Source organism: Dermacentor variabilis, chromosome 6 (assembly GCF_050947875.1).
Source record: "Dermacentor variabilis isolate Ectoservices chromosome 6, ASM5094787v1, whole genome shotgun sequence".
NCBI lineage: Eukaryota > Metazoa > Arthropoda > Arachnida > Ixodida > Ixodidae > Dermacentor > Dermacentor variabilis.
In genome coordinates, this window is record NC_134573.1 from 172,981,792 (window position 1) to 173,005,462 (window position 23,671).

The 23,671-nt window shown below is 49.5% G+C and overlaps 1 protein-coding gene across 1 annotated transcript in view; it reads right to left on the minus strand.

Annotated features, from left to right (window-relative positions):
* Positions 1 to 23,671, minus strand: part of LOC142585812 (uncharacterized) — a 50,615-nt gene that overhangs the window by 7,670 nt on the left and 19,274 nt on the right. Inside the window, exons 5-24 of the mRNA XM_075696830.1 lie at positions 20,738 to 20,842; positions 19,956 to 20,255; positions 19,250 to 19,447; positions 18,754 to 18,934; positions 16,760 to 16,885; positions 15,744 to 15,931; positions 14,670 to 14,954; positions 13,024 to 13,197; positions 12,470 to 12,741; positions 11,867 to 12,119; positions 10,490 to 10,781; positions 9,560 to 9,762; positions 8,649 to 8,911; positions 8,028 to 8,106; positions 7,528 to 7,686; positions 7,249 to 7,362; positions 6,982 to 7,168; positions 5,963 to 6,206; positions 5,065 to 5,245; positions 1,664 to 1,874 (exon numbers count right to left, since the gene is read on the minus strand). Of these exons, the coding sequence (XP_075552945.1) occupies positions 1,664 to 1,874; positions 5,065 to 5,245; positions 5,963 to 6,206; positions 6,982 to 7,168; positions 7,249 to 7,362; positions 7,528 to 7,686; positions 8,028 to 8,106; positions 8,649 to 8,911; positions 9,560 to 9,762; positions 10,490 to 10,781; positions 11,867 to 12,119; positions 12,470 to 12,741; positions 13,024 to 13,197; positions 14,670 to 14,954; positions 15,744 to 15,931; positions 16,760 to 16,885; positions 18,754 to 18,934; positions 19,250 to 19,447; positions 19,956 to 20,255; positions 20,738 to 20,842 (4,015 nt within the window). The remainder of the gene's footprint in view (positions 1 to 1,663; positions 1,875 to 5,064; positions 5,246 to 5,962; positions 6,207 to 6,981; positions 7,169 to 7,248; positions 7,363 to 7,527; positions 7,687 to 8,027; positions 8,107 to 8,648; positions 8,912 to 9,559; positions 9,763 to 10,489; positions 10,782 to 11,866; positions 12,120 to 12,469; positions 12,742 to 13,023; positions 13,198 to 14,669; positions 14,955 to 15,743; positions 15,932 to 16,759; positions 16,886 to 18,753; positions 18,935 to 19,249; positions 19,448 to 19,955; positions 20,256 to 20,737; positions 20,843 to 23,671) is intronic.

Below are 23,671 nucleotides of genomic sequence, written 5' to 3' on the forward strand. Positions count from 1 at the left end.
AGGGTGAGCCCATGAGGATGTTGGCTTGATGCACGTCGTCTTCCCGCTCGCCCAGTGTTGTGAGCGGGCGGCTCCAATTCTAGTCCGGCTGTTGCTGCACGTGGCGCGGCTAAGCGCGGCCGCCAGTGCCCTATCTTGGAGGTAATCTGCGGCGGAGTACAAAGATTAGGCGAGCTGAGATGGCTCGTGGCTCCGTGTGCGCTTTGTTCTCGCGTGCCTAGTGTTGTAGATCACGTAATCTCAAACTTCGGAGACGCGTTGAAGCGTTCGCTCTCTACTAGAGCTCTTCATAACGCCAGCATCCTGACAGCAAGTGTCATCGAGCGAGATCTGTTCGTGTTTGCCTTTGCGAGCGTGGCACCATGCTTGTTAATACAATGAAGTAAGCGAATGTTTACTGCAGGTTACACGGCCGCTAATACTACTAAGTTTACTTCGTATAGTTGCCTAATAATTTGCCATCGCAATCAATGTTTCGCCTTTCTGTCGAAGCTGCGACTTCTTTTTTTTTTCTTTTTGAAGCTTCCTTCTAGTTACGTGTAATTACATGGTACGAAGTGTAAAAAATCAACAAATAGGGTCAGTAAGCGCCAGACCGTTGTTTGTTGGAAACAAGTAGCGCTATTATATACGGGTGTAGAATGGTCTGCTTTTCATTTAATTTTTTGTGCTATGACATTTTATTTTACTGCTACTGTGCGACCTAAGGCTTTTGTTTTGTTTTAGTTTAGATTACTAGCTGTGTGAGCACCCGATCACGTTCCGCGTAGCCAGTCCTGACATCGTGGGCATGTATCGTGTGTCGAGGTCACAACATCAAGCGTTTGCCACGCAGTGCATACAGCGTTGGGTGGGGCATACCCGTTTCTCGTTCTTCTCGCAGTTATAATCAAACTACGAGGTCAGCGATGTTTTGACAATGAAGCCCCCGTGCTCTCATTCTGACCAGACCACCGCTGCCAGCAATATACCGTTGGTATCACCCGAACACGATCTATATCACCCTCACAGCGTCAGTCGCTAAAAGCTCACCCACGATCGCTCGCGTCCTACACTCGTGCGCTGCCTGTCCGAGACCGGAAGCACGATCTCGCGGAGTGGAGGGAGGAGGGAAGGGGAAGGGCTGCGTCATATTCAAAGGATTTTAATTCAAAATTATTTCACATAATAATTTTGGCAACATTGTAGGACTGGGCAATTGTCGAATGGCTGCCTCAGCACACGACGCGTGCTGCTGCTGGTTAGCGGACGTCACGCAAGTATCAGAATGTCGCCTCTGAGATTTTTCAGCGCACCGCGGGCAGCAGCGGGCGGTTCCTAAACGCGGAGGTCGTGCCGAGCCACCAGGCATTCTGAATCACTTCACGCGAACGGTAATGGCGGCGTTTTTTTTATTTTCAGTTTTGGTATTCAAAATGTCCAATTTCTTACGGGATTTTTCTGACTCATTCTCTCTTATTTCTAACGTAAATTTCTGCACGAAGGCTTTATCTACACAAACCCAAACTAGGCATTTTACGCGGCCCGAAATTTTGTTACAGTTGGCCTTTGATTGACAGATATGCAAGGAACCTTGGAAGCGCGTACAAGCGCTTTTTGTACCCCCTTTGATATTTGGTTTCAGTTGCGTGAAACCCAATGCACAGAGTCGGCATGCACAGACCATTGCTGTTGACGGTGAAAACCAAGTGGCTGGTGTTGGCACAGGGCAGCCCCTGCGCCTGCTTCTGAGATCCCCTGGAGGTCTGGTCGCACAGCACGCGGTACGGAATGGTGGCCAGCGTCTCGCCCTTGCCGTAGCCGCGCTTGTTCTCCGGGTCCACGGCCAGCGTCATGTTCAGCTCCACTTGGTCGGCGAACATCAGCGTGGGCAGCTGCGCGGTTATGTGCCTCAGGGCATCGCGGTTGACGCCGCGTCGCAACGAAGCTGACTTTTGCAAGTTGGCTTTTTTGCTAGACTTTACTGCTGCGCGTGGAAGCCACTTAGCGCATGGTCACTATGTAAGTATGTTAAGGGGAAGCTTTAGCTCGGGCCCAACTCCGAGGGCGCCTATTAATATACATATAATACACGGAAACGCCTTTTTGAGGTAACCCCTGATCAAATTTAATGAATTCTGTTGCGTTAGAGAGAAAAACTACTTCTAGTGACTGTTGAAGCGGAATTTCGATTTGGGGTTCGGAGTCGTTAAAGCTTGCCAAACATTGGTAAGCTTGAAATGGAAGCACCCCGTTCACAGCTCCGCAACTCTGTACAGTAAACGGATATCGGAGCTCTGTAAGTTGCATCTGTTAGAATATTCAAAGCAGACAAATTTGATATATCAATTTATATCTTACATGAATTTGTTACAATGCTTACGAGAGTTCTGCAGAGCCCTACTCACGTAGTAGTGGTGTGCTTGAGAGTCATGTATTATACATAAAATTTGTTCGCTTTATATGTACTAGACTTGAGTGCCCGACTATAGACATCCTACACCTAAGTTCTCTCTCTCTCTCTTTCACTCCCCCTCCCCCTCTCCACGTGTAGGGTAGCAAACTGGACTCAGTCTGGTTAACCTCCCTGCCTTTCCTTCTTCCCTCCCTCCCTCCCCCTCTCCCTCCCTCCCCCCCCCTCTCTCTCTCTCTCTCTCTCTCAGAATTGTGATACCAAATTTCTTTGCTGAGTTATAGAGTTGTAAACTTGACAGTCGCGTTTTTCTTATTCTTGCAATTTTAACAACTTTTAATAAAATATCGACGGCCTAAATAAGAAACCCGCTTCGTGCAGTCACTAGATATTAACGTTTTCTGCTAAATGAAATAAATATCAATGAATATAATGCAGTGGTTGCCGACAAGTACAATTTTTCTTTTCCCATGTATTCAGATAGGACACCCCGAGCTAAAGCTTCCTTATAAGCTGGATTGTTAAAGGGACACTAAAGGCAAAGAGTAAGCCAAGCTGAAGTGATATATGAATGCTAGACAATGCCTAAGGTGCCCGATATTATCGAGAACAAACTTTAGTAATCGAGAAATTGAGGTGCAGTACACAATGTGAGGCTGTACAAAAATATTCAAGTACTAGCCCGATAACGTAGCGACTCATTATAATTCTGTCCCTGGTTGTCAACCACCCGTATTAAAAAGATAATTGCACTGTATATATAAGACCGAAAGAAATGTTACTTGTCTATTTTATTCGATTCTTAGGAAAAAAAACTTTTTGACGTTGCCCAACGATGCGGGCGGTCGAAATTTAGGTTTCGTCTTTTCTCGACCCTGCGCCGCCCGCGCTTTCGCGTTTAGGTAGTTTCGTTAACGCGCAGTGCTGCGCTGGTTTTGCTGGCTCGCGAAACTCGCGCAAACTGCAAGTAGCAAAGAAAGAGGCCCATCACGACGAGTGTGGAAGATCTCGTTTATGATTCAGCGCGCGCTTTCTCTTCCTCGTTCGCACTGTCGGCTCTATCTTGGCTCAGTTTCTGACCGTGCTTTTGCGCTTTGAGCAAGAAACCGTAGCGCCGGCTGTCGGGCGTCATTTTACTCACCGATTGTAGTAAAGGGCGATGATGGCGTATGCAACGTCACGACTAAAACCCCTCCATCAGCTTACGCTTTTTCTTTTTTTTTTCTTCTTTTATTTAACAGCGGCGGCAGTATGGAGGCGCTTTAGTCACGACAACCCGCTCGGGGGCGGGCGACTTGAATTGCGCTTTCTAGAGGTATGCGGACCCTACAGATGCAATTTTCTCTTAAACTAAGGAAACCCGACAGCGCTTGTTTTGTTCGCACAAAACAAGCGCTGCCGGGTTTCTGGAATGCTATTTTTACAGTCAACGTTCACTTAGTATTCGCCTTTAGTGTCCATCTACACTGTACTTCCTTATGTTTCACTCACTCACTCACTCACTCACTCACTCACTCACTCACTCACTCACTCACTCACTCACTCACTCACTCACTCACTCACTCACTCACTCACTCACTCACTCACTCACTCACTCACTCACTCACTCACTCACTCACTCACTCACTCACTCACTCACTCACTCACTCACTCACTCACTCACTCACTCACTTTGAAGAAGAGCTAGCTTGTCGTAACGTTATACGATTTTGACAGCGTCTGATCGCAACTAATTAACAGGCTATCGAAAGACAGGGACTACATTGCATACCAAAAGAACCAAAGAGTCGAGTTAGCGAGCTGTGCGAACACTTAGAGGAATATTCTCAGGGAGCGAGGCACTTAACCGAAGCGTTGAGTGCCTCGCTCCCTCGCCTGGCCTCGCTCTCGTTGAGTGCCCAGTCGAAGCGCTGAACAGTCACATGCGCCAGGGAAAATGTTTGCGTTTGGTTTCTTATTTGCCCGGAAGATTTAATTTCGTGTTTTGCTTATTTTCAATACGCAAGAAGACGGAATCATGGTGGAAGAAAAAAAGTTCGACAGCATGTTACACTCCTGTAACATGCGAAGGCGAAAGCCTGCTGAACACGTGGTAATACATTAAGTTATTCGAATAAGGAGGTCAGTCTTCTTGCAAGACATACCGAGCCGCAGTGTGAAATAAACGTATGGCGCTGTAGATCGACCTCCTCAACGACACATGTGAGCCCCTAATGCACTACCTAAAGGTTCTTTCGTTCTCTCTATCTTTTTTCCCTTGTTTCTTTCCTTCGTTCTTTCTTTCGTTTCTTCACTCATATTCAGCCATTGCATATTTGCTTGCTTACGCGGGTATGAGCCATTCCTGATGATAATGTTATTGCATCACTGCTTTTTTGTATCACTGGGCTTTTTTCGGATACGAGCCATTGCAACCACCTAAGGCCTTCGCCTTAATATAGCGCGCTATCGGTCGATCCGGGCCTACCAGCGGCTTCTGTGTTCTTCGAGATTTACCCTATTTTTATTTACCGCGAATTTCAGAATGCACGTAATTAGAGCAGCAACCAGCCCGCTTTCTAGAACAATTTACTATCGTGAGCTCATTATTTTATGCCTTCATTTTATCTTTTTTGACAGAAGAAACGCACTCAACTAAAAGATAACACGAGCCCTAAATAAACGGCACCCACCTCGATGTCGACGCCGGTGCTAGTGTTCCTGACGATGGGTTGGTAGTGACTGACCGACACCACCTCGACCAGCGACTCGAAGGTGATGAAGAACGGCAGGAACAGGCGGAATACGAGCTTGCTCGGCTCAGAGGTCGAGTCGTCCGAGTGACGAATGTAGGCCGCAATAGAGACCCGGTCCCTGCGCCGGGAGAGGTTGCAGACTTCTTTTGGCGTTGGTCCGGCGATACGGGAAGTATAACTGACGCAGAAGTCGAGTGAACCCGCAGTTATTGTTAGCGCTTTTTCGGAGCGTCGTAATAAACGGTGGCAGTAGGTTGAGCCCGTTGGTTTGCACATGCCCACGGCATCCGCCGCGGTGGCTACGGCGTTTCGCTGCCGAGAACGAGGTCGCGGGTTCGATTTCCAGCCGCGTCTCGAGCGTTTCAATGAGGACGAAACACAGAAATGCTGTGCATACCGCGCTTTAGGTGGACATTAAAGAACCACACGTGGTTAAAATTAATCCCAAGCCCGTTGCTCATAGTCCACTGCGAAGATTCGGGACTTCGAACCCTGCGCTTTAATTTTTTGAACATTATAACACGAAAGGACGCCGAAGTCCTCATCGTGGTAGCGTGCAGTCAGTAATATATATATATATATATATATATATATATATATATATATATATATATATATATATATATATATATATATATATATATATATATATATATATATATATATATATATATATATATAAATTCGCTCGTGTTGCCACCCGGCATAACTTTAGGATACTCGGCTAGAAGTACTTCTGTACGGTCATAAGCCGGAAATTTGGACGCGGGTTACGCTCGAGTTTTCGCCAAAGCGTCGGCTGTTCGCCGCAAACGACACGGGAAGCCGCGCTCACTCCCTCTCGTAGACGCGGCTGTCGTCGACCAGCACCCGGGCGTCGACCAGCGCGCTCTCCTTTCCCGTGCGAACGATGCGCAGCATGTGGGTGGCCGTGGCGCGCCAGTGGAGCGCGCTGACCTGCAGCGTCACCGGGTGACGGCTGCCGTCGTCGGCCACCGGGTGGTCGGTCATCTCGGCCAGCACCTCCACCACCAGGTCGTCGTCACCCTGTTGCAGTTTGCCCCGCACGTGGCTGTAGCCTGGGACGCCAAACGGAGGACGGTCACGTCGCGGCGAGAAGGGAGCGTGAATGATGCGAGTCTCACATACCGGAGACGAGTTTTTCGTACTAGAGGTCGCTCACGACGTGATGCAAGGACAGCTTCTACATTCTATATCATCATGGTTCCATAGCCTACTCTACTCTAATCCCCAAAGCTGTGATGTAACGAACTAAAGCGATGTCACTAATTATCAACGTTACGAGCGTAAAATGTATTCCGCCTTTGTTGACCGTGCCCACATCAGGACTAAGACTGACTGTATAGCTTATCTGGAAGGAACAGAAGTCGAGCATGATCTTTGCCGACGGTACTGAGAAGCCAGGCCCTCTCATCCTCGGCGCTCGGCACGTTGTATCGGTTTCGTACCCTACAGGTACGAAACCGGAGTAACCGGAGTAACCGGAGTGTAAGCACGTGTCAATGAAAGGTGGCGATGCCGCGTGATCTCATTTAAAGTGAACAGCTGCTTCACTCCGTTCACGCACCGAGCTTCTCTCGAAGCCAATCTCAGCGCTGGATGAAGTTACGTATGGGCAATTATTCCAGCAGACGAGACTTTTATGAAACCATACGACCAAGTCAAGGTCGTATGGAAAGATAAGCAGTTGGATAATCACGTATAACGCAACGGTATAACCTTGTAGGAACTCGCACGGTGTTACTATTTCCTTTAAGGAACGCCACTGCCGCAAGTTCCGTAACGGAGGAAAAGATCAGAGCGATCGAAATGAGCGCAGCGGCGGCAACCGACCTGGGTTGGCATAGAAGCCCAGCGACGCGGACGCCTTGTCGGTCTGCACGCTGGCAAAAGACGACGTGAGCGTGAAGTTCAGAGGTCGGCTTCGCCAGCAAGGAATGTTGCGGCCCACGGCCTCCACTCGCAGCCCGTGTAGGTTCACGATGCCACTCTTTTCGTGCACGGCGCCTCGGGCCTCGACCTGCGCATGCGCTCGCTTTTATTCGCGCTTCTGATCCGCGCGGCACTCACTGTTTGCTACACAATAATGCAGCCTCATACGTGCAGCTCGGCCATGGTTCCCCTTGCCAGGGTGATGTTGAAGGGGATCCAGAGCCGCTGTCGAACTCGGATGTCTGTAGGACCCGGGTTAGAAGACTTGACCTGGGGATCGCCCTGTAACGTCGCCTGACCGTGTAAGTACGCACACAACACAACACCGCGTTATCCATGCAGCGTACGGGGTGGGTACTAACTATCTGTTATATATGGCGTATAGCTATCGAAGCCGCTGAGTCTGCTCATTTAGGCACCTGTAGTGAACCGTTCCCAAGCACGTACCGTTCCCAATGTCTGGTCCGGCACATCTACGATGCGCAGTCGGGTAGTTGCGGTCTTGCGACTCGATTGTCCAGAGACAGCGGTGGCAGTCATGCTGACCTCCATTCCTGGTAGCAGGCTCGAGTTCCGTTTAAGCAGCAGCGGCACCGTGAACCTCAACTGTGGGCAGAATTGTGAAGTGGTCATCCGGCCTGACACCGTTTTCGATTGAAGGTCATGCCACAACATTCCTGGCGACAGCCCTAGGGCATTGACGTATATGTGTAGAAAATAGAAAATAGAAAATGTGTCGGAGGGTAGACTATAAGTTACAATACTGGTCATTATTTGTTAGTGCCAACAAGTGAACTCATTTATTCCCTTTCTGCGTAATCATGAAAGTTCTGGGCAAATTGTACGAATATTATATAATTGCCGTAATTTACCACTCTGCATTGATACACCGCGTTTGTGTTACTGTGAATCGTCATTTTCTGACGAACAGCAAGGAGTGTTCTTACCATGTTCTCTTCCTCAGTCTTCCGTTCGATGTACGAGTTGCAGATAAGATGCAAGTCGTAGTGCCCAAATATTCTTTTTCTGTTGGACAAAGTGAGAAAAGAAATTGCAGGTTATAAAGAAGATTTGGGATGCCATAGCTCTGCTAGAGAATGCGGCCAGTTTAACTAGATTACTTATGGCTAAATTACGTGTTGATAGTTAACAAATATCATTGCTGGGCACGTTGACATCCTTAGCCTTAGTGTTATTTCCAATGGTCAGAAAAACAGACCACTGTGTTACGGGCACATGTTGCTCCTCGATCAAGTGCCTGCCATGTATGCAAGGCACACTGTCGTAGTCTGTGCCAGGCTCTAGTAAACGGTTGTAACAAAGCAGCATTTCCCAGTAACAGAGTGCCACAACTAATGAGCCTGCAAGACGAGGTGCAATTTCAGTTGTGCGAAAGCTTAGCTTTGTCGAAGAGGGCTAGCAGGTTAGTTCGGCTGACGTGTTTCCTTAACGGTGCTTCTGTACGGCCGACATTGCACTATATCGGAGATGGGGAAGCGATGACGTTTGCCAGAAGAAACACTCGACTCTGAGCTCTTCGCGAGAATTCATAAGGCGCAACAACTCACGCTGCGTTGACCGGCAGCTTGCTCCACTGGCTGGGCTTGACGCACGGGTAGTTCATGCCCAGGTGCGAGACCCCCTCGTGGCACAGCTCGAAATCATCCATGGTGGCGGCGCCTTCGTCCAGCGTCAGATCGAAGTTGAGCGTAGAGGCGGTGAACGGCTCGAGCTCGAGAAACAGGGTCACCAGGAGCATCGCCCCAGGCGCGAGGCTGTGCAAGGTGGGCTCGTGGGGGCTGACCATCATCTGCCGAGGGGGCTTGGCGAGCTGTGCAGGCACACGGCGATGGGTCATCACTGATTCCTAGTCACATGAGCTGTTCGATAAGGCCGACAGTTGGAGCTATAACTGGTCTGGGGTCACCGTAACTGGAAAACTATAGAGAAGAATTAAGCCCGCAAAGAACTGTAAGGATTGAACGTGCGCTCCTTGCGGTTCTGCATCTACTTGTTGTGGAGTCGCACCGTCTTCCAGTAACCGTGAGGAATGCACTGCGCTGCTATACGATCTATACTCAGCTGATTTAAGAACGTGCTTTTGACAGGGACTTGTGGCTCCGATCGCTCATGGGCAGCTATAACCGAAGCATCATTTTCCCGTTAACTATAAGTGCAACTGTCGTAGCGGAATCAGTTCAGCTATGTACACTGAAATGCGCGGAAGTGTACGGCAGTTTCTTCCCCTTCCATTTAGATTTCTGCTCAGGAAACGTACAGACACTCTCAGCGACCTCCCGCTTGGCACCCCACTCAACCCTATACCTACTATATCATTGATCGGCTCTCCAAGTATGACAACATTCATCAGGCTGTTTTCACTCTGGCGATATTGATAACGCGTGCGATTCCTACTCCCGGCCGCCACCGACGCATCATTCAGTCTGCTGAGTGCGACGGGCGCGCACTCCGCACCCACCGTTTCGTCGTGCTGCGGCGTCCGCGCAGCGGTGCCGCTCGCCACGGGTACGGTGAGGCTCTCCTCGAAGTTGCCCTTGGAGCCGTACGAGATGCGGCACTTGAGCGCCTTGTTCTTGGTGGCCGTCTCCTTGACGCGGATCATGACGGAGAACACCACCGTGTTCGGGTCCAGGTCCTTCACCGTTCGCATGGGGTACGTGCCTGAGCGAGAGCGACAGCCCTCAAGCCCGTCAACCGCCGCAGCGATGAAGTTCTTAACAAGCGATGACAGCGCGGGGTTAAAGGGACTCTAAAGGACTGTTCAAGAGTGTGGTTACACATTTCCCGAGGTCAACCATCCCCTCTCGGTTGTCTTTGGTAATATATTCACGAATGTCTAACTCCAGCGTTACTGTTACAAGATACATTTCCGGCGTAATTTTCTATATTTTTCTCTATATTTCTCTCTATATTTCTCTCTCTATTTAGTTGGGATAGGTGATGGTCTTCTCGCTATCACGTCGATTGTTATCATAAATGGCGAGCGTCCAAACCCTGGCCAATGACGGAACGCTCTTAACATAAGCGAAGTTTCGTCAATACCATAGCCGAAGGGTATATTACAGAGAATATCTCCTAACGACCGGCTATCCTACTTTAGCACCAAATTATGTGGGTCGGGATCAATCCATTTCAATTGACACTAATAAAAGAGTACTATACGCAGTAACTCGACTTCAGCCCATACCAGTATTGTTTGCATAAAAAAAATTCAGTGCTAAATTTTGAGCCCAATGTTTCAGCGAAGGTCTCAAACAAGGGCGCAGTATCTGATCACCGTGTAGTTGCACTTTTAACAAGCAGTTTATCGTTGTTCATGAAGTAAATTAAGGAGCCGATGATGCTGAACTCGTGTGGCCACGAAGGCGCCAGAAGGTATCTTGCTCACCGACGTTGGCGAGAGCCTGCAGGGCGATGGAGGCCCTCTTGTTGCCGTCGTTGGGGTCGTCGTGGAGCGCGTACGTGGCCGGCGTGTCGGGGTCCAGGCAGGGCATGGTGTCACCCACGGACTTTATTTTGAGCACGCAGACGCTGACGTCCGTACTCGCCGTGCTCACTTCGACCAGGTACAGGCCCATGCTGCGTGGCGGCGCCTTGAGCACCAGCTCGAACTCGGCCACCATGCCGGGAACGATGGGCGACGTCCACAGAGGGCGCGTGTACGCGAAGATCGGGTTGTTCTGCGCCAGAACGTGCGACGGGGCATCAGGCGTCAGCAAGGGGTCCGTTTCACGAAGTAGAAAGGAGCAACTAGCCACCGGAGCGTAAGAATGGCGCGTCTTATCGAAATATTTGTACCTGAAAAGTAAACGATGCTGTACGACTGTCACCGTCTTTCGCTTCATTTTATTCGTTTGCCTCTGCAGCGGGGTCCTTTTTTTCCCGTGTACGTTGCGGACAGATCTCGAAGGTGCAGGTTAGTGAAAATAAGTGAATGTTTCGGAGAGTTATACTTTTGGAGAAATAAAACAAATAATCAATCTGTAAGTGGGGTATAAGGTAAGAGGGGAAGATGGCAGAGGGCCATTGCTGCATTATTATTAGGAACAAATGATAGTCTAATTAATTCTATTTCGTTTCAGCTGTCTTCATTACTCGCGTATGTCATCCTTCGTTAATCAATCATCGCGGTGAAGGGGTGATTCAAAACAGACGCGCTTCTCATCGCGCTTATGTCTTTAGTCGTTTACTCGAGACTTGGGCAAATTGCGCGCTCAACTTGCTGAATCTCTACGCCATCTTTACCAACCCCTTCTTCAACCCAGCAGTCATTCAGTGACATACACGGGAGGAGTTCACGAGAAGATCAATGGCTAATAAGCTCGCGGTACCGCAGTACACCGTAATGTCTTCCAAAGAGCTTTCAGTTTTTCTAATCAAACCAGAATTGCTAAATTGGCCAGCTGGAAAGTATTCTCGAATTTAGGATAGGACTTGTTCCCTACGAATTGCATTTCTTGACTCGCTTCCCCCTCCCCCTTTTTGTTTGTTTGTTCGCCCTCTACTTGCTGCTCTAGTACTCTTATAGGAATGATAGGGCCTCGGACCCCGTCAAGCTGCTCCAAGGCAGCTTTTTGTCCCAGGCCTTTTTCTTTTGGAGAAATAAATGAATCTTGAATCTTATGTACCCACTAATAATAGGAGGTCCCCCTGGCAGTTTCTCACTCTGGGACCTCCTGGTGCGGTATATAATATGTAAGCCCGTTTCTTGTACATGCAATAACAATAAACTTGAACTTGAACTTGAAGGCGCATGAAAGCGCACCCGTAGCAAGTCCTTGGAGGGCCCCCTTGTGGCGGCAAACTTTTTCTCCTCGGTGAAGACGCTCTTGCCGCCAATGGACACGGTGGTGACGATGCCGTACGGCGCCCCGTTGGCGAACTCGGCGTCGTCCTGTATGGTGGCCACGAAGTTGATGATCATCTTGCTCTCGGTCAGGTTGCTCAGGCTCTTGGGAATGTGCGACACTGTGCCCAGGGACACCTGCCCCGAGTCTGTGTCGCTACGGGCCGAGTTGCTGCGATTGACGGAGATGAACCAGAAGATTCTCCGCTTAATTTCCTTCACGTAATTTGTTAATTCGCTCACTCGCCCCTCTCGCGCTCACTCACTATAGTTTTGCTCACACTTACCAACTAAGTCACCCACCAACCTTACTTACCTGCTCACTCGTTCGTTCGTTGTCAGTCACTCTCGCACACATTCACTGGCCTCTTTCGCTTAATTGCCGGCTTACTAACTTGCAAGCTTACTTTGCATCTTTTAAGGAATCAGCGCAAACCAAGGCAACGGAGGCAGAAAGATGACCATGCATATCCTCTCTTTAGCACGCACGCACTATACATGCAATGCGGGGCGCTTTCTCACAGCCTCGGGTAGCTGACGCCCTCCATGTTGATGGTGTCGCGTACTGCCTGCAGACAGGGCATGGCTCGGCCCACAAAGGACAGCCTGGCGCGGCACACGTGCAGACCGGGCAAGCTCGGGTTGTTCTGGCCCGTCACGTCCACCGTGACGTTGGCGTGTGTCGAGCCCGCGGGCATTGAGACGACCACGTCCAGCGCCACCGCGCCGCTCACGTACAGCTCCCGCCATCCGACCGCGTCCAAGATCTTCACGTCCGGGTTGTACATGTAGCGCTGAAAGGAGAGTCGACGGCACTCACGACATTGTGCCACTCGCAGACCGCAAATATGGTCATTGAGCGTCACCCGAGCTAGTATTTACGAGTCTTCTAGAGAGGCGTTTTTTTGAGTAAAGGGCGCTGCCAATACGTGGATTTTATGAAAGGCTGTTTTCTTAAGTTCCTTCTAACTTTAACAAGCACTGTTTATGACCAAATCGGTGGCAGTGCACAGTTGGATGAAAAAACAACCTTAGACTGTATACGTTACGAATCGTGCGGCTTCTGCGCGCCCTACCTTAGGTTCGAGGGTGAGCGCCTCGAAAGGGACGAGCAGCCCGTCGTCCCCCTTGCCGACCTTCATCTTGATGGGGAACAGGTTCCCCTCCTTGAGGTTCACGTCCATCGTGTAGTCGACGTACACGAACACCTCCAGCACCAGAGTGTTCTCCCGGGCAGGACTCACCGCACGCTGCACATAGCGGAACGAGAAATCCGTGCTCGTCTCAGAGTATACGAATCAGTGACACGCCGAGGGTTGACTGGCTTGTACAGTCTCGACTCTTATTGCAGCAAGGCAAGGCGGTGTTGTTCACAGAGTGCTTGCAGATACTAGAATCGGTATGGTATGGTACGAAGAACTTTATTTAGGTCCTGAGGGATCATTCTGGGACTGATGCGGGCCGCTCCCACGTCGGTACAGAGAGGCCGAGCCCCTCTGCCATCACACGGGCCCTCTGGACAGCCCTGAGTTGGTCCGCCAGCACTTCACTGTGCAGCATTCGCTGCCACCACTGTTCACCTCGAGAACCATCACCGGCCAACGCCAAGCAGCGCCACAGCATGTGTTGTAAATCGAGCAAACCCCCACACTTACTACAATAGACTGAAACCCCGCAGTCCGGATTAATTTTATTCATGATGACCGGGTTAGGGTACGTCCGTGTCTGCAGAAGCCTTAATGTAACCGCCTGCGGCCTACTTAATTTAGGATGTGGCAACGGGAATGCCCTGCGCCCTAAGTAATAGTGCTTGGTGATTTCGTTGTAGGTTAACAGTTGGTCCCTGTACTCAGGAGCGGGAGATCCAGCCCCTTCAGGGAGTACACGGCACACTAATCCTCGTGCCTCCCTGTGCGCCACCTCGTTGAGGTTACGCGGGGCTCCCTCCACTGTCCCCATGTGCGCCGGGAACCAAGTAACGGTATGCGAAGTGATATCCCTACCCTGCAGCAGTCTGTTAGCCGGTTCCGCAACAAGTCCTCTCGAGAAGGCTGTAATCGCAGATCGCGAGTCGCTAAACACCAAAACTCTTCTAGAATCAATTAGTGCTAGAGCAACAATATATATATATATATATATATATATATATATATATATAGAGAGAGAGAGAGAGAGAGAGAGAGAGAGAGAGAGAGCATTTATATCATAGGGGGCTATGACAGGGGACAGGGGAGAGGGCTGTGAGGGTAACTACCTCCTCATTTATTTTTCAGACCCGCTATCATTTGGATGCCGTTTTTACAACGCTAACACCAGAGGATGAAAAGAAAAAAGAATTAAACATATCGGTATAAGTTGGTAGAGCTTAGGAGTGGGAAGTGTTTCGGTGTAGTTGTGGTTCAAAGCGACACGTACGGCGGTAGTGCGGTAGTCATGGCCACTCCGAAGAGGCTCGCAGGCACCAGTAAAACGATTTTTGTTGAATATTTTAGTGGGTTTTATGCCACTTTCGCGTAACTTGAACAAAGCACTGCGCCGTATATTGTTTATTTCTTCCATCTTCGTTTCAATTTGCACGTCATATACAAAAATATATTTACCAGCTGGTTTGATGGGTATCTAGCGTACGGCTTTATTTTTACCGGGAGCGTGTAGTGTAGTGCCTCATTCGTGAAGCACGAGAACCCTATTACGAGTTGCACAATGATCGGCTGCAGCTGACCTGGTGGGAGACGAACACGCGGCCGAGGTCCACCACGTAGTGATCGTTCTCGAGCGTAGCCTTCGCCGAGCTGGTGTTGACCCAGGGCAAGTTGAAGCCGCTCTCCTCGAGGTCGAAACGTGCCGAGCACAGCTGCATCGGGCTTTCGGGATCGACCTCGGCCATCACGCGGATCGCCGTGAAACCACCGGAAGTGACGTTCAGGTGGAGCGTGAACTTGAGCAGGCTGCCTAGCGTTGTCTTTGTCAGCTCTGTTATCGGAAGGACGTCCTCGATGTTGTTTGTCTGCATAGCGTACGTGGAGGCACACTATACATGGTCCATCCTTCAAACGCAACACATAATACTGCGCTAGTGGTTTCAGCTCATATTTGGTATAAGGTCTGGAGAATATTTTGGCATAAGCACTTGTCGGGCTAACGCGTCACACATCAGTCACCCTTCTACAACGAAGTCGAAGTTATAGTGGCCTGATATTACTCAGGTGTTCCTTTAAGTATGAACCACACTGCACGCAATGAGTTGTTTATCTTTAGTAAATCAGACCAATAAGCGAACGTTGACGTAGTTCTTAGACGTAGTTCTAAGCACTAGAACGTGTTTAGAACTACGTCTAAGCACGTCTAGTGGCGAGTTCGAAGCCAGATAATGTGACAGAACAACAGCGCGGAGCCTCGAGGCATAAAGCCTCGCACTGCAGCCCTGAGGCTGCGTCAATGTTTGTCGTTTTCCTCCGGCGTTTTTATCGCCCTCTCGCCATTCGTAGCGCGCGTCAGTGCCACACAACGAGGGTTCCAATCCGGTGTAGCTTGCTCAACAGCAGCAATGCTCGCTTACTAAACAGTGACGACGATGCACATTTCTTTCCTCCGACGTCGTGCACAAGCGAATCGGGCTACAGCCGCTATCATAATCGCAGCTGCAACAACACGCTTACTGACGCAACGGAAGCAACGAGCGATTGCGAAGAATTCAGGCGCAACAAGAAGGAGAAGGAAACTTTGCGACAACAGCGGAAACGCTGCAGCCATGGCAAGTGTCTGTGCAGCCTGCTTTGCAGAGTGCGATACCAACCGGCTCGTCGAGGTTGATGTCCGTGAGGTTGACGTAGATGGGCTCCTTGTACATCACCTTGTTGGCTACGGTGATCTCGAGCATGGCCGTCTTGGTCTCGCCCACGTACTCCGGCTTGTTCAGGGCGAACAGAGCGAACGTGAAGCTGATCTTGTTCTCGTCGATTCGGGCCTTCTGGTAGATCGAGCCTGTAAAAGAACACACGGGCGAAGGCTCACCCGTTCATAGAGGCAGTTCAAAAGGTGGCATATCAGGCGAGATTCTGCTATAGGCCCGTCGCTAGTGGCCCTCGACGACGTTGTCGACGCCGGTTTTCTATGGACCGCGGGAATAGTACGGCACCATGATCCCCGCTGTACCCTGCCTCAACGGCAGGGGGTCGGATGGGGGGTACGTTCGAGAAAGTGGCACCAGAAGGGCATAGATCGCGTTATAGCTTGTTAATGATTATAATTACAGCGGCAAGCGGCGCCACAGAAGACAAGAAAAGGAGACGGGAACGATCGCAGCATCAGTCTTGTGGTTGTCTCCCCTTTTTTGTTCCTCGCGTTCTGTGGCACCGCTTGCCGTCATAGTGAACCAACTAACCCAACAATACGTTCTGACTAATGATACATTTTTTCGTGCTTTTAGTTTGTCTCCGTTAAGTTTTAAAATTTTCTTATCGCAGTTACTATATTTACAGAAGAGCTTGCTGTTCTTTCATTGCTGTCAATTTCAATGCCAGAGTTAGCCGTCTGACTGCTTGACCTGTGTGCTAAAGAACGCAGGTCAAGTACATGAGGACGGCAAAAGAATAAGTTTGCAAAATTTACGTTGTTTGGAGAGAATATACAATACTGCATGAATATGCCGCAGCGGACGGTGATAGAGTAGCCAGCCGCGAGCCGCAAGTAGGCGCGTGAAGAACCGCCCCTTTGTCACGTATGTTTATGCATGGCTAACGGAAGGCGTTGTGTGCTAGATCTTGCAATATGTTTGAGCGTTGCACATGAGAGAAAAGCCAATTAATCTACCAGTGCTTGTGATGAGGCCCATGTCGATCTTGGCAGCGCTGTAGGTCTCCTTCGTGGCCGATGGCGTGAGCTCCGTCTTGTAGTGGTTGATATCGTTGGGAACGGCCCGGTAGTTTTCGCTGAAGCCTGAAAAACAATAATGCCCCTTGAAGATTGCGCGGTGGAAAATGCCGACACCTCACATGCGCTCATATTCAGCAGAAGCGCGCCTTCTACAGCCTCCAGCGAAAAATAAAACCACATGGTAACGGAACACGCACGACTAAGCACGATAAATGTTTCTTAACACCTAATATATATGATCGATGTAGTATAGGCGCAACTTACTGCATGCTCCATAGCAACTATAGAAAGGAAGTACACATTCAACAAATATCTCCACATTTCGCTCGTTTACTCACACACGCACAGACTTACAGCTCTTTGACAGGTTCACGTAACAGCAACATCACCTGTAGAAACTAATGCACAGATGAGTGGTCGTGGACGTGTTGCGGCGTCTTAAATGTAGCAAAAGAGCTGTGTGCCCGAGAGAAACATAAATGTAGCGAAGATGATAACGATAGATGCAAAGGAGGAGGAATAGAAATGGAACGACAAGAGGGTTAGCCAGTATAAATACCTGCTATCTACACTGTGTTGGGGTAGGGAAATAAGTAGAATGGAAACGGAATGGAACGAGAACAGTTGCTATAATTATTCTTTGAGTGTATACATTCGACTCCCTTTAATTTGACTCTTGCCTGCCCGCAAAATGTGGTCGAATGATCCAAAAGGTAGGGTTTAGAAACGGCGGCCAAATGCAAATGCAAAGAAAGAAAAACTAATAAAAATAATTGTCCGAAGCTGTCTGTGATGTCTTTCTTCTTTTTGCTCTTGAAGCGCGACTCAACCTGCATGCGGCAACAAGCACCTAGATGTTTAGACGCTCCCTTTTCGTTGAACTGAAAGGAAAAGTAAAGTTCTGAGTGCTCTGAAAATAAAAGTAAAGCAGAAGAAAAGCCAAAGAGCTTCACGCCTCAGGAAGAAGTAGCGCTATCTGCTGAATTTCTTGCGTTTTCTTGCCTTAGTAACCGCCGCGGGCACATGAGGGATGTCGGCGGGGGTCGAGTTAAGCGAAACGGCTTTTTTTCACTTACAAACTAAAAGAGTTTTTCCTCAATGGTTTCTCGCCAGGACTTCCCAGTGCATTCGAATTTAGCGAAAAGTCGAACTAGCCGAGGTCGAATTAACGAGAGTAGACTGTAGTATTGTTTTCTTTGGAAACTGCGAACGCGGCGCCGTATTTACACGTTATTTTTTCACCCAGGCCTCCTTCTTTCATTTTAGATCATAATTCTACGTACGATGCAACCAAAGTCGATAGGCGCAGGGTTGTCTCGGGGCACCCTTTAGCAATCAGAAAGCAAAGGCAAGTTTTATGCGACTACACGTACGCGCATTGCAGGCGGCGTTACCGCCATCGAACTCGTTTTAAGTATAATAACTCAGCATAGGCAGCTTAGGATGTGAGATATGGAGCCTCACAACTATATCGCGCAAGAGCCGTTTCCTTTCTTCTGCATCTGCGCGTTTAGTTCTGCGAAGCTCAAGGAGCCCTCCCCGTCTCCGAATGTGACGTCACCAGCCTCGGAGCGGCTGTACAGGCTAAGATAGTTGCGAACGGATGAATGAACCCTATTAAAACGATCCGTATGTCGTTCCAACAATGCCGTGTGTTTCCGTATAGTTCTTAGTTTTCTAAGGAATCGATAAAGATTCCGTATGAATTCCTTAAACGTTCCATAAGAGCTATACGGAATTACTGGAATGCATATGGAATGTTTCAGTAGCAAACTGACACATTCAGCCAATTTCTACATTTGCCACTTTTGCCGCCTACCGTAAAAGTAGGACGACGTGCACAAGCGTACAAAAGAGCTCCACGTCCGACATAGTGAAAGAACGCGCGTATTTTGCCTCGCAAGAGGCTCGTGATTTAAGTGGACACTCACTGGAGACCCCAAGGTTTCCGACAGCGAGCAGGTCCTCGAGGTCGGTGGGTCCCGTGACGGAGATGGTTACTCGGTCCGAGCGCATCTTGAGGTACATGTCGACGGTGTAGATGCCTGCGCTGTCCAGCGCGATCTCGTTCGGCCCACTCACATCGACCTCCAGCTTCTTCTCGTCCTCGTTCTGCCATGAGCCACCATTGAGCCATTAGTACTCATTGTGTGTGTGTTTAAAACAGATAAAAATGAAGTAGCCCAAAAGGCATTCTCTGTGTCAACTTTTCCACAGCAATTTATTTATGACAAAACAGAGATAAACAGAATACAAATGCCCGCTGAAAAACTGTATGTAGTCTAAATCAATCCAGCATTTTCTACTTCAGCGCCATGGGTTGTACAAGTGCAGCTTGGGATGCAGACGTAAGGAATTGCTTATTGTGAAAGATAGGGAATTTACAAAATGAAAAGTGCTTCATAGCATCACAAAAGGTGCACTCACCGCTTTGGGCGGGTTAACGGTGACTTCTGTTTGGCCGACCCAGACGTACGTCTCGAAGTCGAACTCGGCGCCGACGGTGACGTAGTGAGTCTTAGACGTCATTCGTGTTCGCACGGCGGTCACTGAGAAGCGGACGAGGATGTTCCTGCTGGTGTCCGGATTGACGATGTTGCCGAATTCTACCACCACCCGGTCGTACTGGGAAGTGATGACGTTCGCCATTAATCGAGCAGCCGTTGGAAAATGCTTCGGCCAAGCAAATGATAAAAGCGAAAGTCTAAGTTTATCACGGGCATGACGTCCCGCTTAAGTGTGCCCCGCAGTGAGGGACGTTTGCTGTTATTTAAGCTTTCTTGTGTGTGTGGAGAAGGGGGATTTACTGGAACGCCTAGGTACTTTTCAGCCCATTGTGGGTGCAAATTAGTGGCGAGACTTTCTGGTAAACGCACGTGACTTGATTTCTGCCCTGATTCAATTCCGGACTTACAGCATGTTCTCAAAATTTGTTATTTTCGCGACTGAATATTCAGATCCATCGAGACAGCAATGCACGCATTTCGGAGTGATCCACTGGACGAGTTGGACTCGGGCTACCCACCGCAAGCAGTGCTTTAAGAAAGACCTGTTCTGTTTTAGAAATAATATGTTGGCTATAGAGCGAGGAGGAACTTGCTATCTCCAATCGCTGACAGGCCGCGACACTCACCACGTTCCTCAGGGACTCACTGAGGATCATCTTGGGCTCGGGCTCCCCGACACTGAAGGTCATCTCGGGCGGCAGGTCCGTCTTCACGTCGAAGATGGCCAGCGGCGGCACGTAGTTCTCCGCGATCACGTCCTTGGTGAAGATGTCGACGAGGAGGTCCAGCCTCTCGGTGGGCGGCACGGTGATCTGCAGCTCGTACTCGAGCACGCGGCCCAGCTCCATGGAGGCCGGGTCGCCGCTCACGATGTTCAGCTTGAAGTCGGTCCGGTAATTTTCCGAGTCCGTCGACGAAGGCGGCGCCTGTGCGACCGTACGGCAGCCGTCACTCGTGGCGTGTATATAGTATACGTATGTGTTTTGGGTGCGATTTTGTACCGTCTGACGTACCGCGCAATTGAATTCTCGAGTTCGTTTCACCACGTTAGACTTTTGCCTGCGATATTGATTTACTCGGTTTGTTTAATGATTTAATGAACACGGCAACTTTTGTCACCGTCTCTTTGATAACTGCTGATTATCAACGAGGAGACTCAAATGACGTGACATGTTTTAAAATGCATTTTCACATGGCTAAACAGAGTGATGATTTAAAACAAAGCTATAGGTGATGAATGAACAAATTAGGGTTTGGCAGCTGCACACGACGTCATCACGGAAACAAACTCGTCGACTATTTACTACCCTCACAATGATGCCGTGACGCGGACGTATCCGCTTATTTAATATAAGCAGGAGCCGGGAACGAAACTACCGTAAGTAGTTCATTGGTGGTGAGCCCCCACCTGGCGTTTAGTGCGGTTGTGAAAATGGCGAGCCCTGTCAATGTCGCCAGTCAGCGCGTGGCTGTGTTCCTCGTGGTCCTCGGCTGTGTCCAGGTAGAAGGTCACCTGAGACGTGGAATCGACGAAGTGCAATAAACTTAGCACGAAAGATTTTGTCTAAAGAGATTGTCACTTTAGCTACCACTGAGCGCCATGAGCAAGCTTGTTATCAGCATAAATTTGGCCTACATCAGTTATATTTAAAGCGACAGCGCGCACCTGGTTTTAATTAGCTTTACCACACACCTCTAGCGTTATTCAATATAGCCAAGCAAACAAACTGAATTTTGAATGGCGAACTCTCGGCAGTGGCTAAGCAGATTAAGAGCGCGGCTGCAATCAGATGGTAATTAGCATAATTTCTTAGCTCCGAAGCCACGTTTAGATGCTCGAACACACACAAAAAAGAAAGAAAGCAATGTTTACTGTATTCATATTTTGAAGACACAAAGTATGATCCTGCCTTGACGGAGACATCTAGTTAGCATTCCATCTATCGATTACAACATGAGGCGTAACACAAATGCCCATAGACTATATGTCGTTAAAACACATATATCTCTGACGCATCACATTAACTACATCTTTATGCGATAATTTTGAAGAAATATTGTTGCTGTGTTGGTTTTATTGTCACTTAGGCGTTCCCGTTAAGCGTGATCCAAACTGTACCTTAAACAGCCCCTATCGTGACATTATTTACGACATAAACCACCGCCGATCCGGTAATCCTAACGCCAGCATTGCTGCAGGCCGCTTGCAGTTATTGCCACTTTAGTACTGTCCTCTCCTGTGTCACTGCAGCTAAAGCTGGCAAACTATCATTAATATACTTTTACAAAGACTAGTCGAACTAGGATACTTCTGCACATTACGCTAGAGAACGGATGCCTCTGAAGCCATGTGCACAGTGTTGCGTTTCGCCTGCGACACGCGGTTTTGCCGGCGCGACTGCGGCGGGGCGGCAGACATTTTGGCCCGTTCGGCGTCGCCGCAACGATCCCCGCCAGGCGTTTCCAGGCGTTTCCAGGCATGTTCCGATGCCACGTGTCTTCATGTGCGTGTGTGAGTGTATGTGCCATTGTGCCCGAACCAGGCGATGCGAAAGCAGGGGTCACCCTCTCCTTCCAGTCATTGTGCCCGAACCAGGCGATGCGACAGCAGGGGTCACCCTCTCATTCCAGTCATTGTGCCCGACCGGCAGCGCTACGACAGTGTGCGTCACCATTAGCCCATTGTACATTCACGTGCTCGTCTATTGAGGGGTTCCTTCTTGCCCTCAACTGCGAGAGTATAAAAACAGCTGCCCCCGGACGCCAAAAGGAGGGCTCCGATTTCTTCTGTTGAGTAAAGTGCTCTCCCGTCTCTCTACTTCGGTCAACCTGACCGCCAACTCTTTGCGATGTTAAAATAAACAAGTTGTTTTGTTGTTACCAGTCGACTCATGCTTTGCCGGGACCTTCGGATGCTTCCAGTTGTACCCCAGGCCGCCAGGCCAACGCTACCCTTGGGGCTTGCGACCCAGGTACAACCACGGGCGTCAGCGCCGAGTTCCCAACCGATCGCACCAGCGGTGCGACCACAACAACTCGCGCCAGCGGTGCGATCCAAACATCTGGTTGGCAGCGGTGAGATCGCCTCCGACTCCAAACAACTGTCTGCCAGCGGTGAGATCGCGACAACGGAGGCCAGCAGCGAAGAGATGCAGTTGACTGCATGCTGAGCAGCTCAACGACGATCCGGGAGCAGTGCAACGAGCCCTGTGTGACGACTGGTTGCCTGCAGCGGAACGACTGCGCGGAATTCCTGCCTGCGAGGTTTGGTGAGTGCGGGACTTTCTTCTTCTGAGCTTTGCCAGGCTTTTGTTAGTGTCAGAAACAGAGCTGGTAATTGTGGTTGTCGTTGCTGCCGGGTTAGTTTGCGGCAAGACAATAGTAAGCAGTAGAGAAAGCAGCATTCAGAGCAGCCATGGATTTGAAGTCGTTGCGCAAACCGAAATTGTTGGAGCTTGCAAGAGAGTTGGGTCTGGATGTCTCGGACAAACTCAGAAAACCAGAACTGATAAAGGCTATTCTTGAGTTAGAGGCTGAGGATGACGAGCTGTCGGAATGCCTTGAGACCATTGAAGAGAGGGAGACTGCAAAAAGACAGGAGCGCGAACTTAAAGAGCAAAAAGAAAAAGAAGAGCGCGAAAGTAAAGAACAGAAAGAGCGAGAGCAACAAGAAAAAAAAGAAGAGCGTGACCGTCAACACGCTTTGGAAATGAAGCGTCTCGAGATAGAGATGGAACGCGCTCGTAATGGAAGTCAGGCACACGGTGCAGGAGAACGCGTATTGTTCAAAATGACTGACCTGATGCGGCCGTTTAAGCTTGGAGAGGACATTGGTTTGTTCCTGGTTAACTTTGAGCGAACGTGCAAGAAGCAGGGGTTCTCTCGGGAAACGTGGCCACAGCGCTTGCTCACTTTGTTACCCGGCGAGGCGGCCGACGTAGTCGCTCGCTTGGATAGACAGGAGGCAGAGGATTTCGACACAGTGAAATCGAGTCTTCTAAAAAAGTACCGGCTGTCTGCGGAGGCGTTCCGTCGGAAGTTTCGGGAAAATGAGAAAGGCAAAAGTGAGTCATATACAGAGTTTGCGTATAGGCTTATGTCAAACATGCAGGAGTGGCTCAAAGAAGAGAAAGCGTTTGGTGACCACGATAAAGTTCTGCAGTGCTTCGGGCTAGAACAGTTTTATAGTCGGTTACCGGAGAACGTGCGATACTGGGTCTTGGATAGGCCAGACGTTTGTACGGTAGCTAAAGCCGCTGAGCTAGCCGAGGAGTTTGTGACGCGTCGGGCTCGCGGAGCTAAGGACGGTCAAAAGGGTGAATTTGGCTCGAAGTTTGAGAGG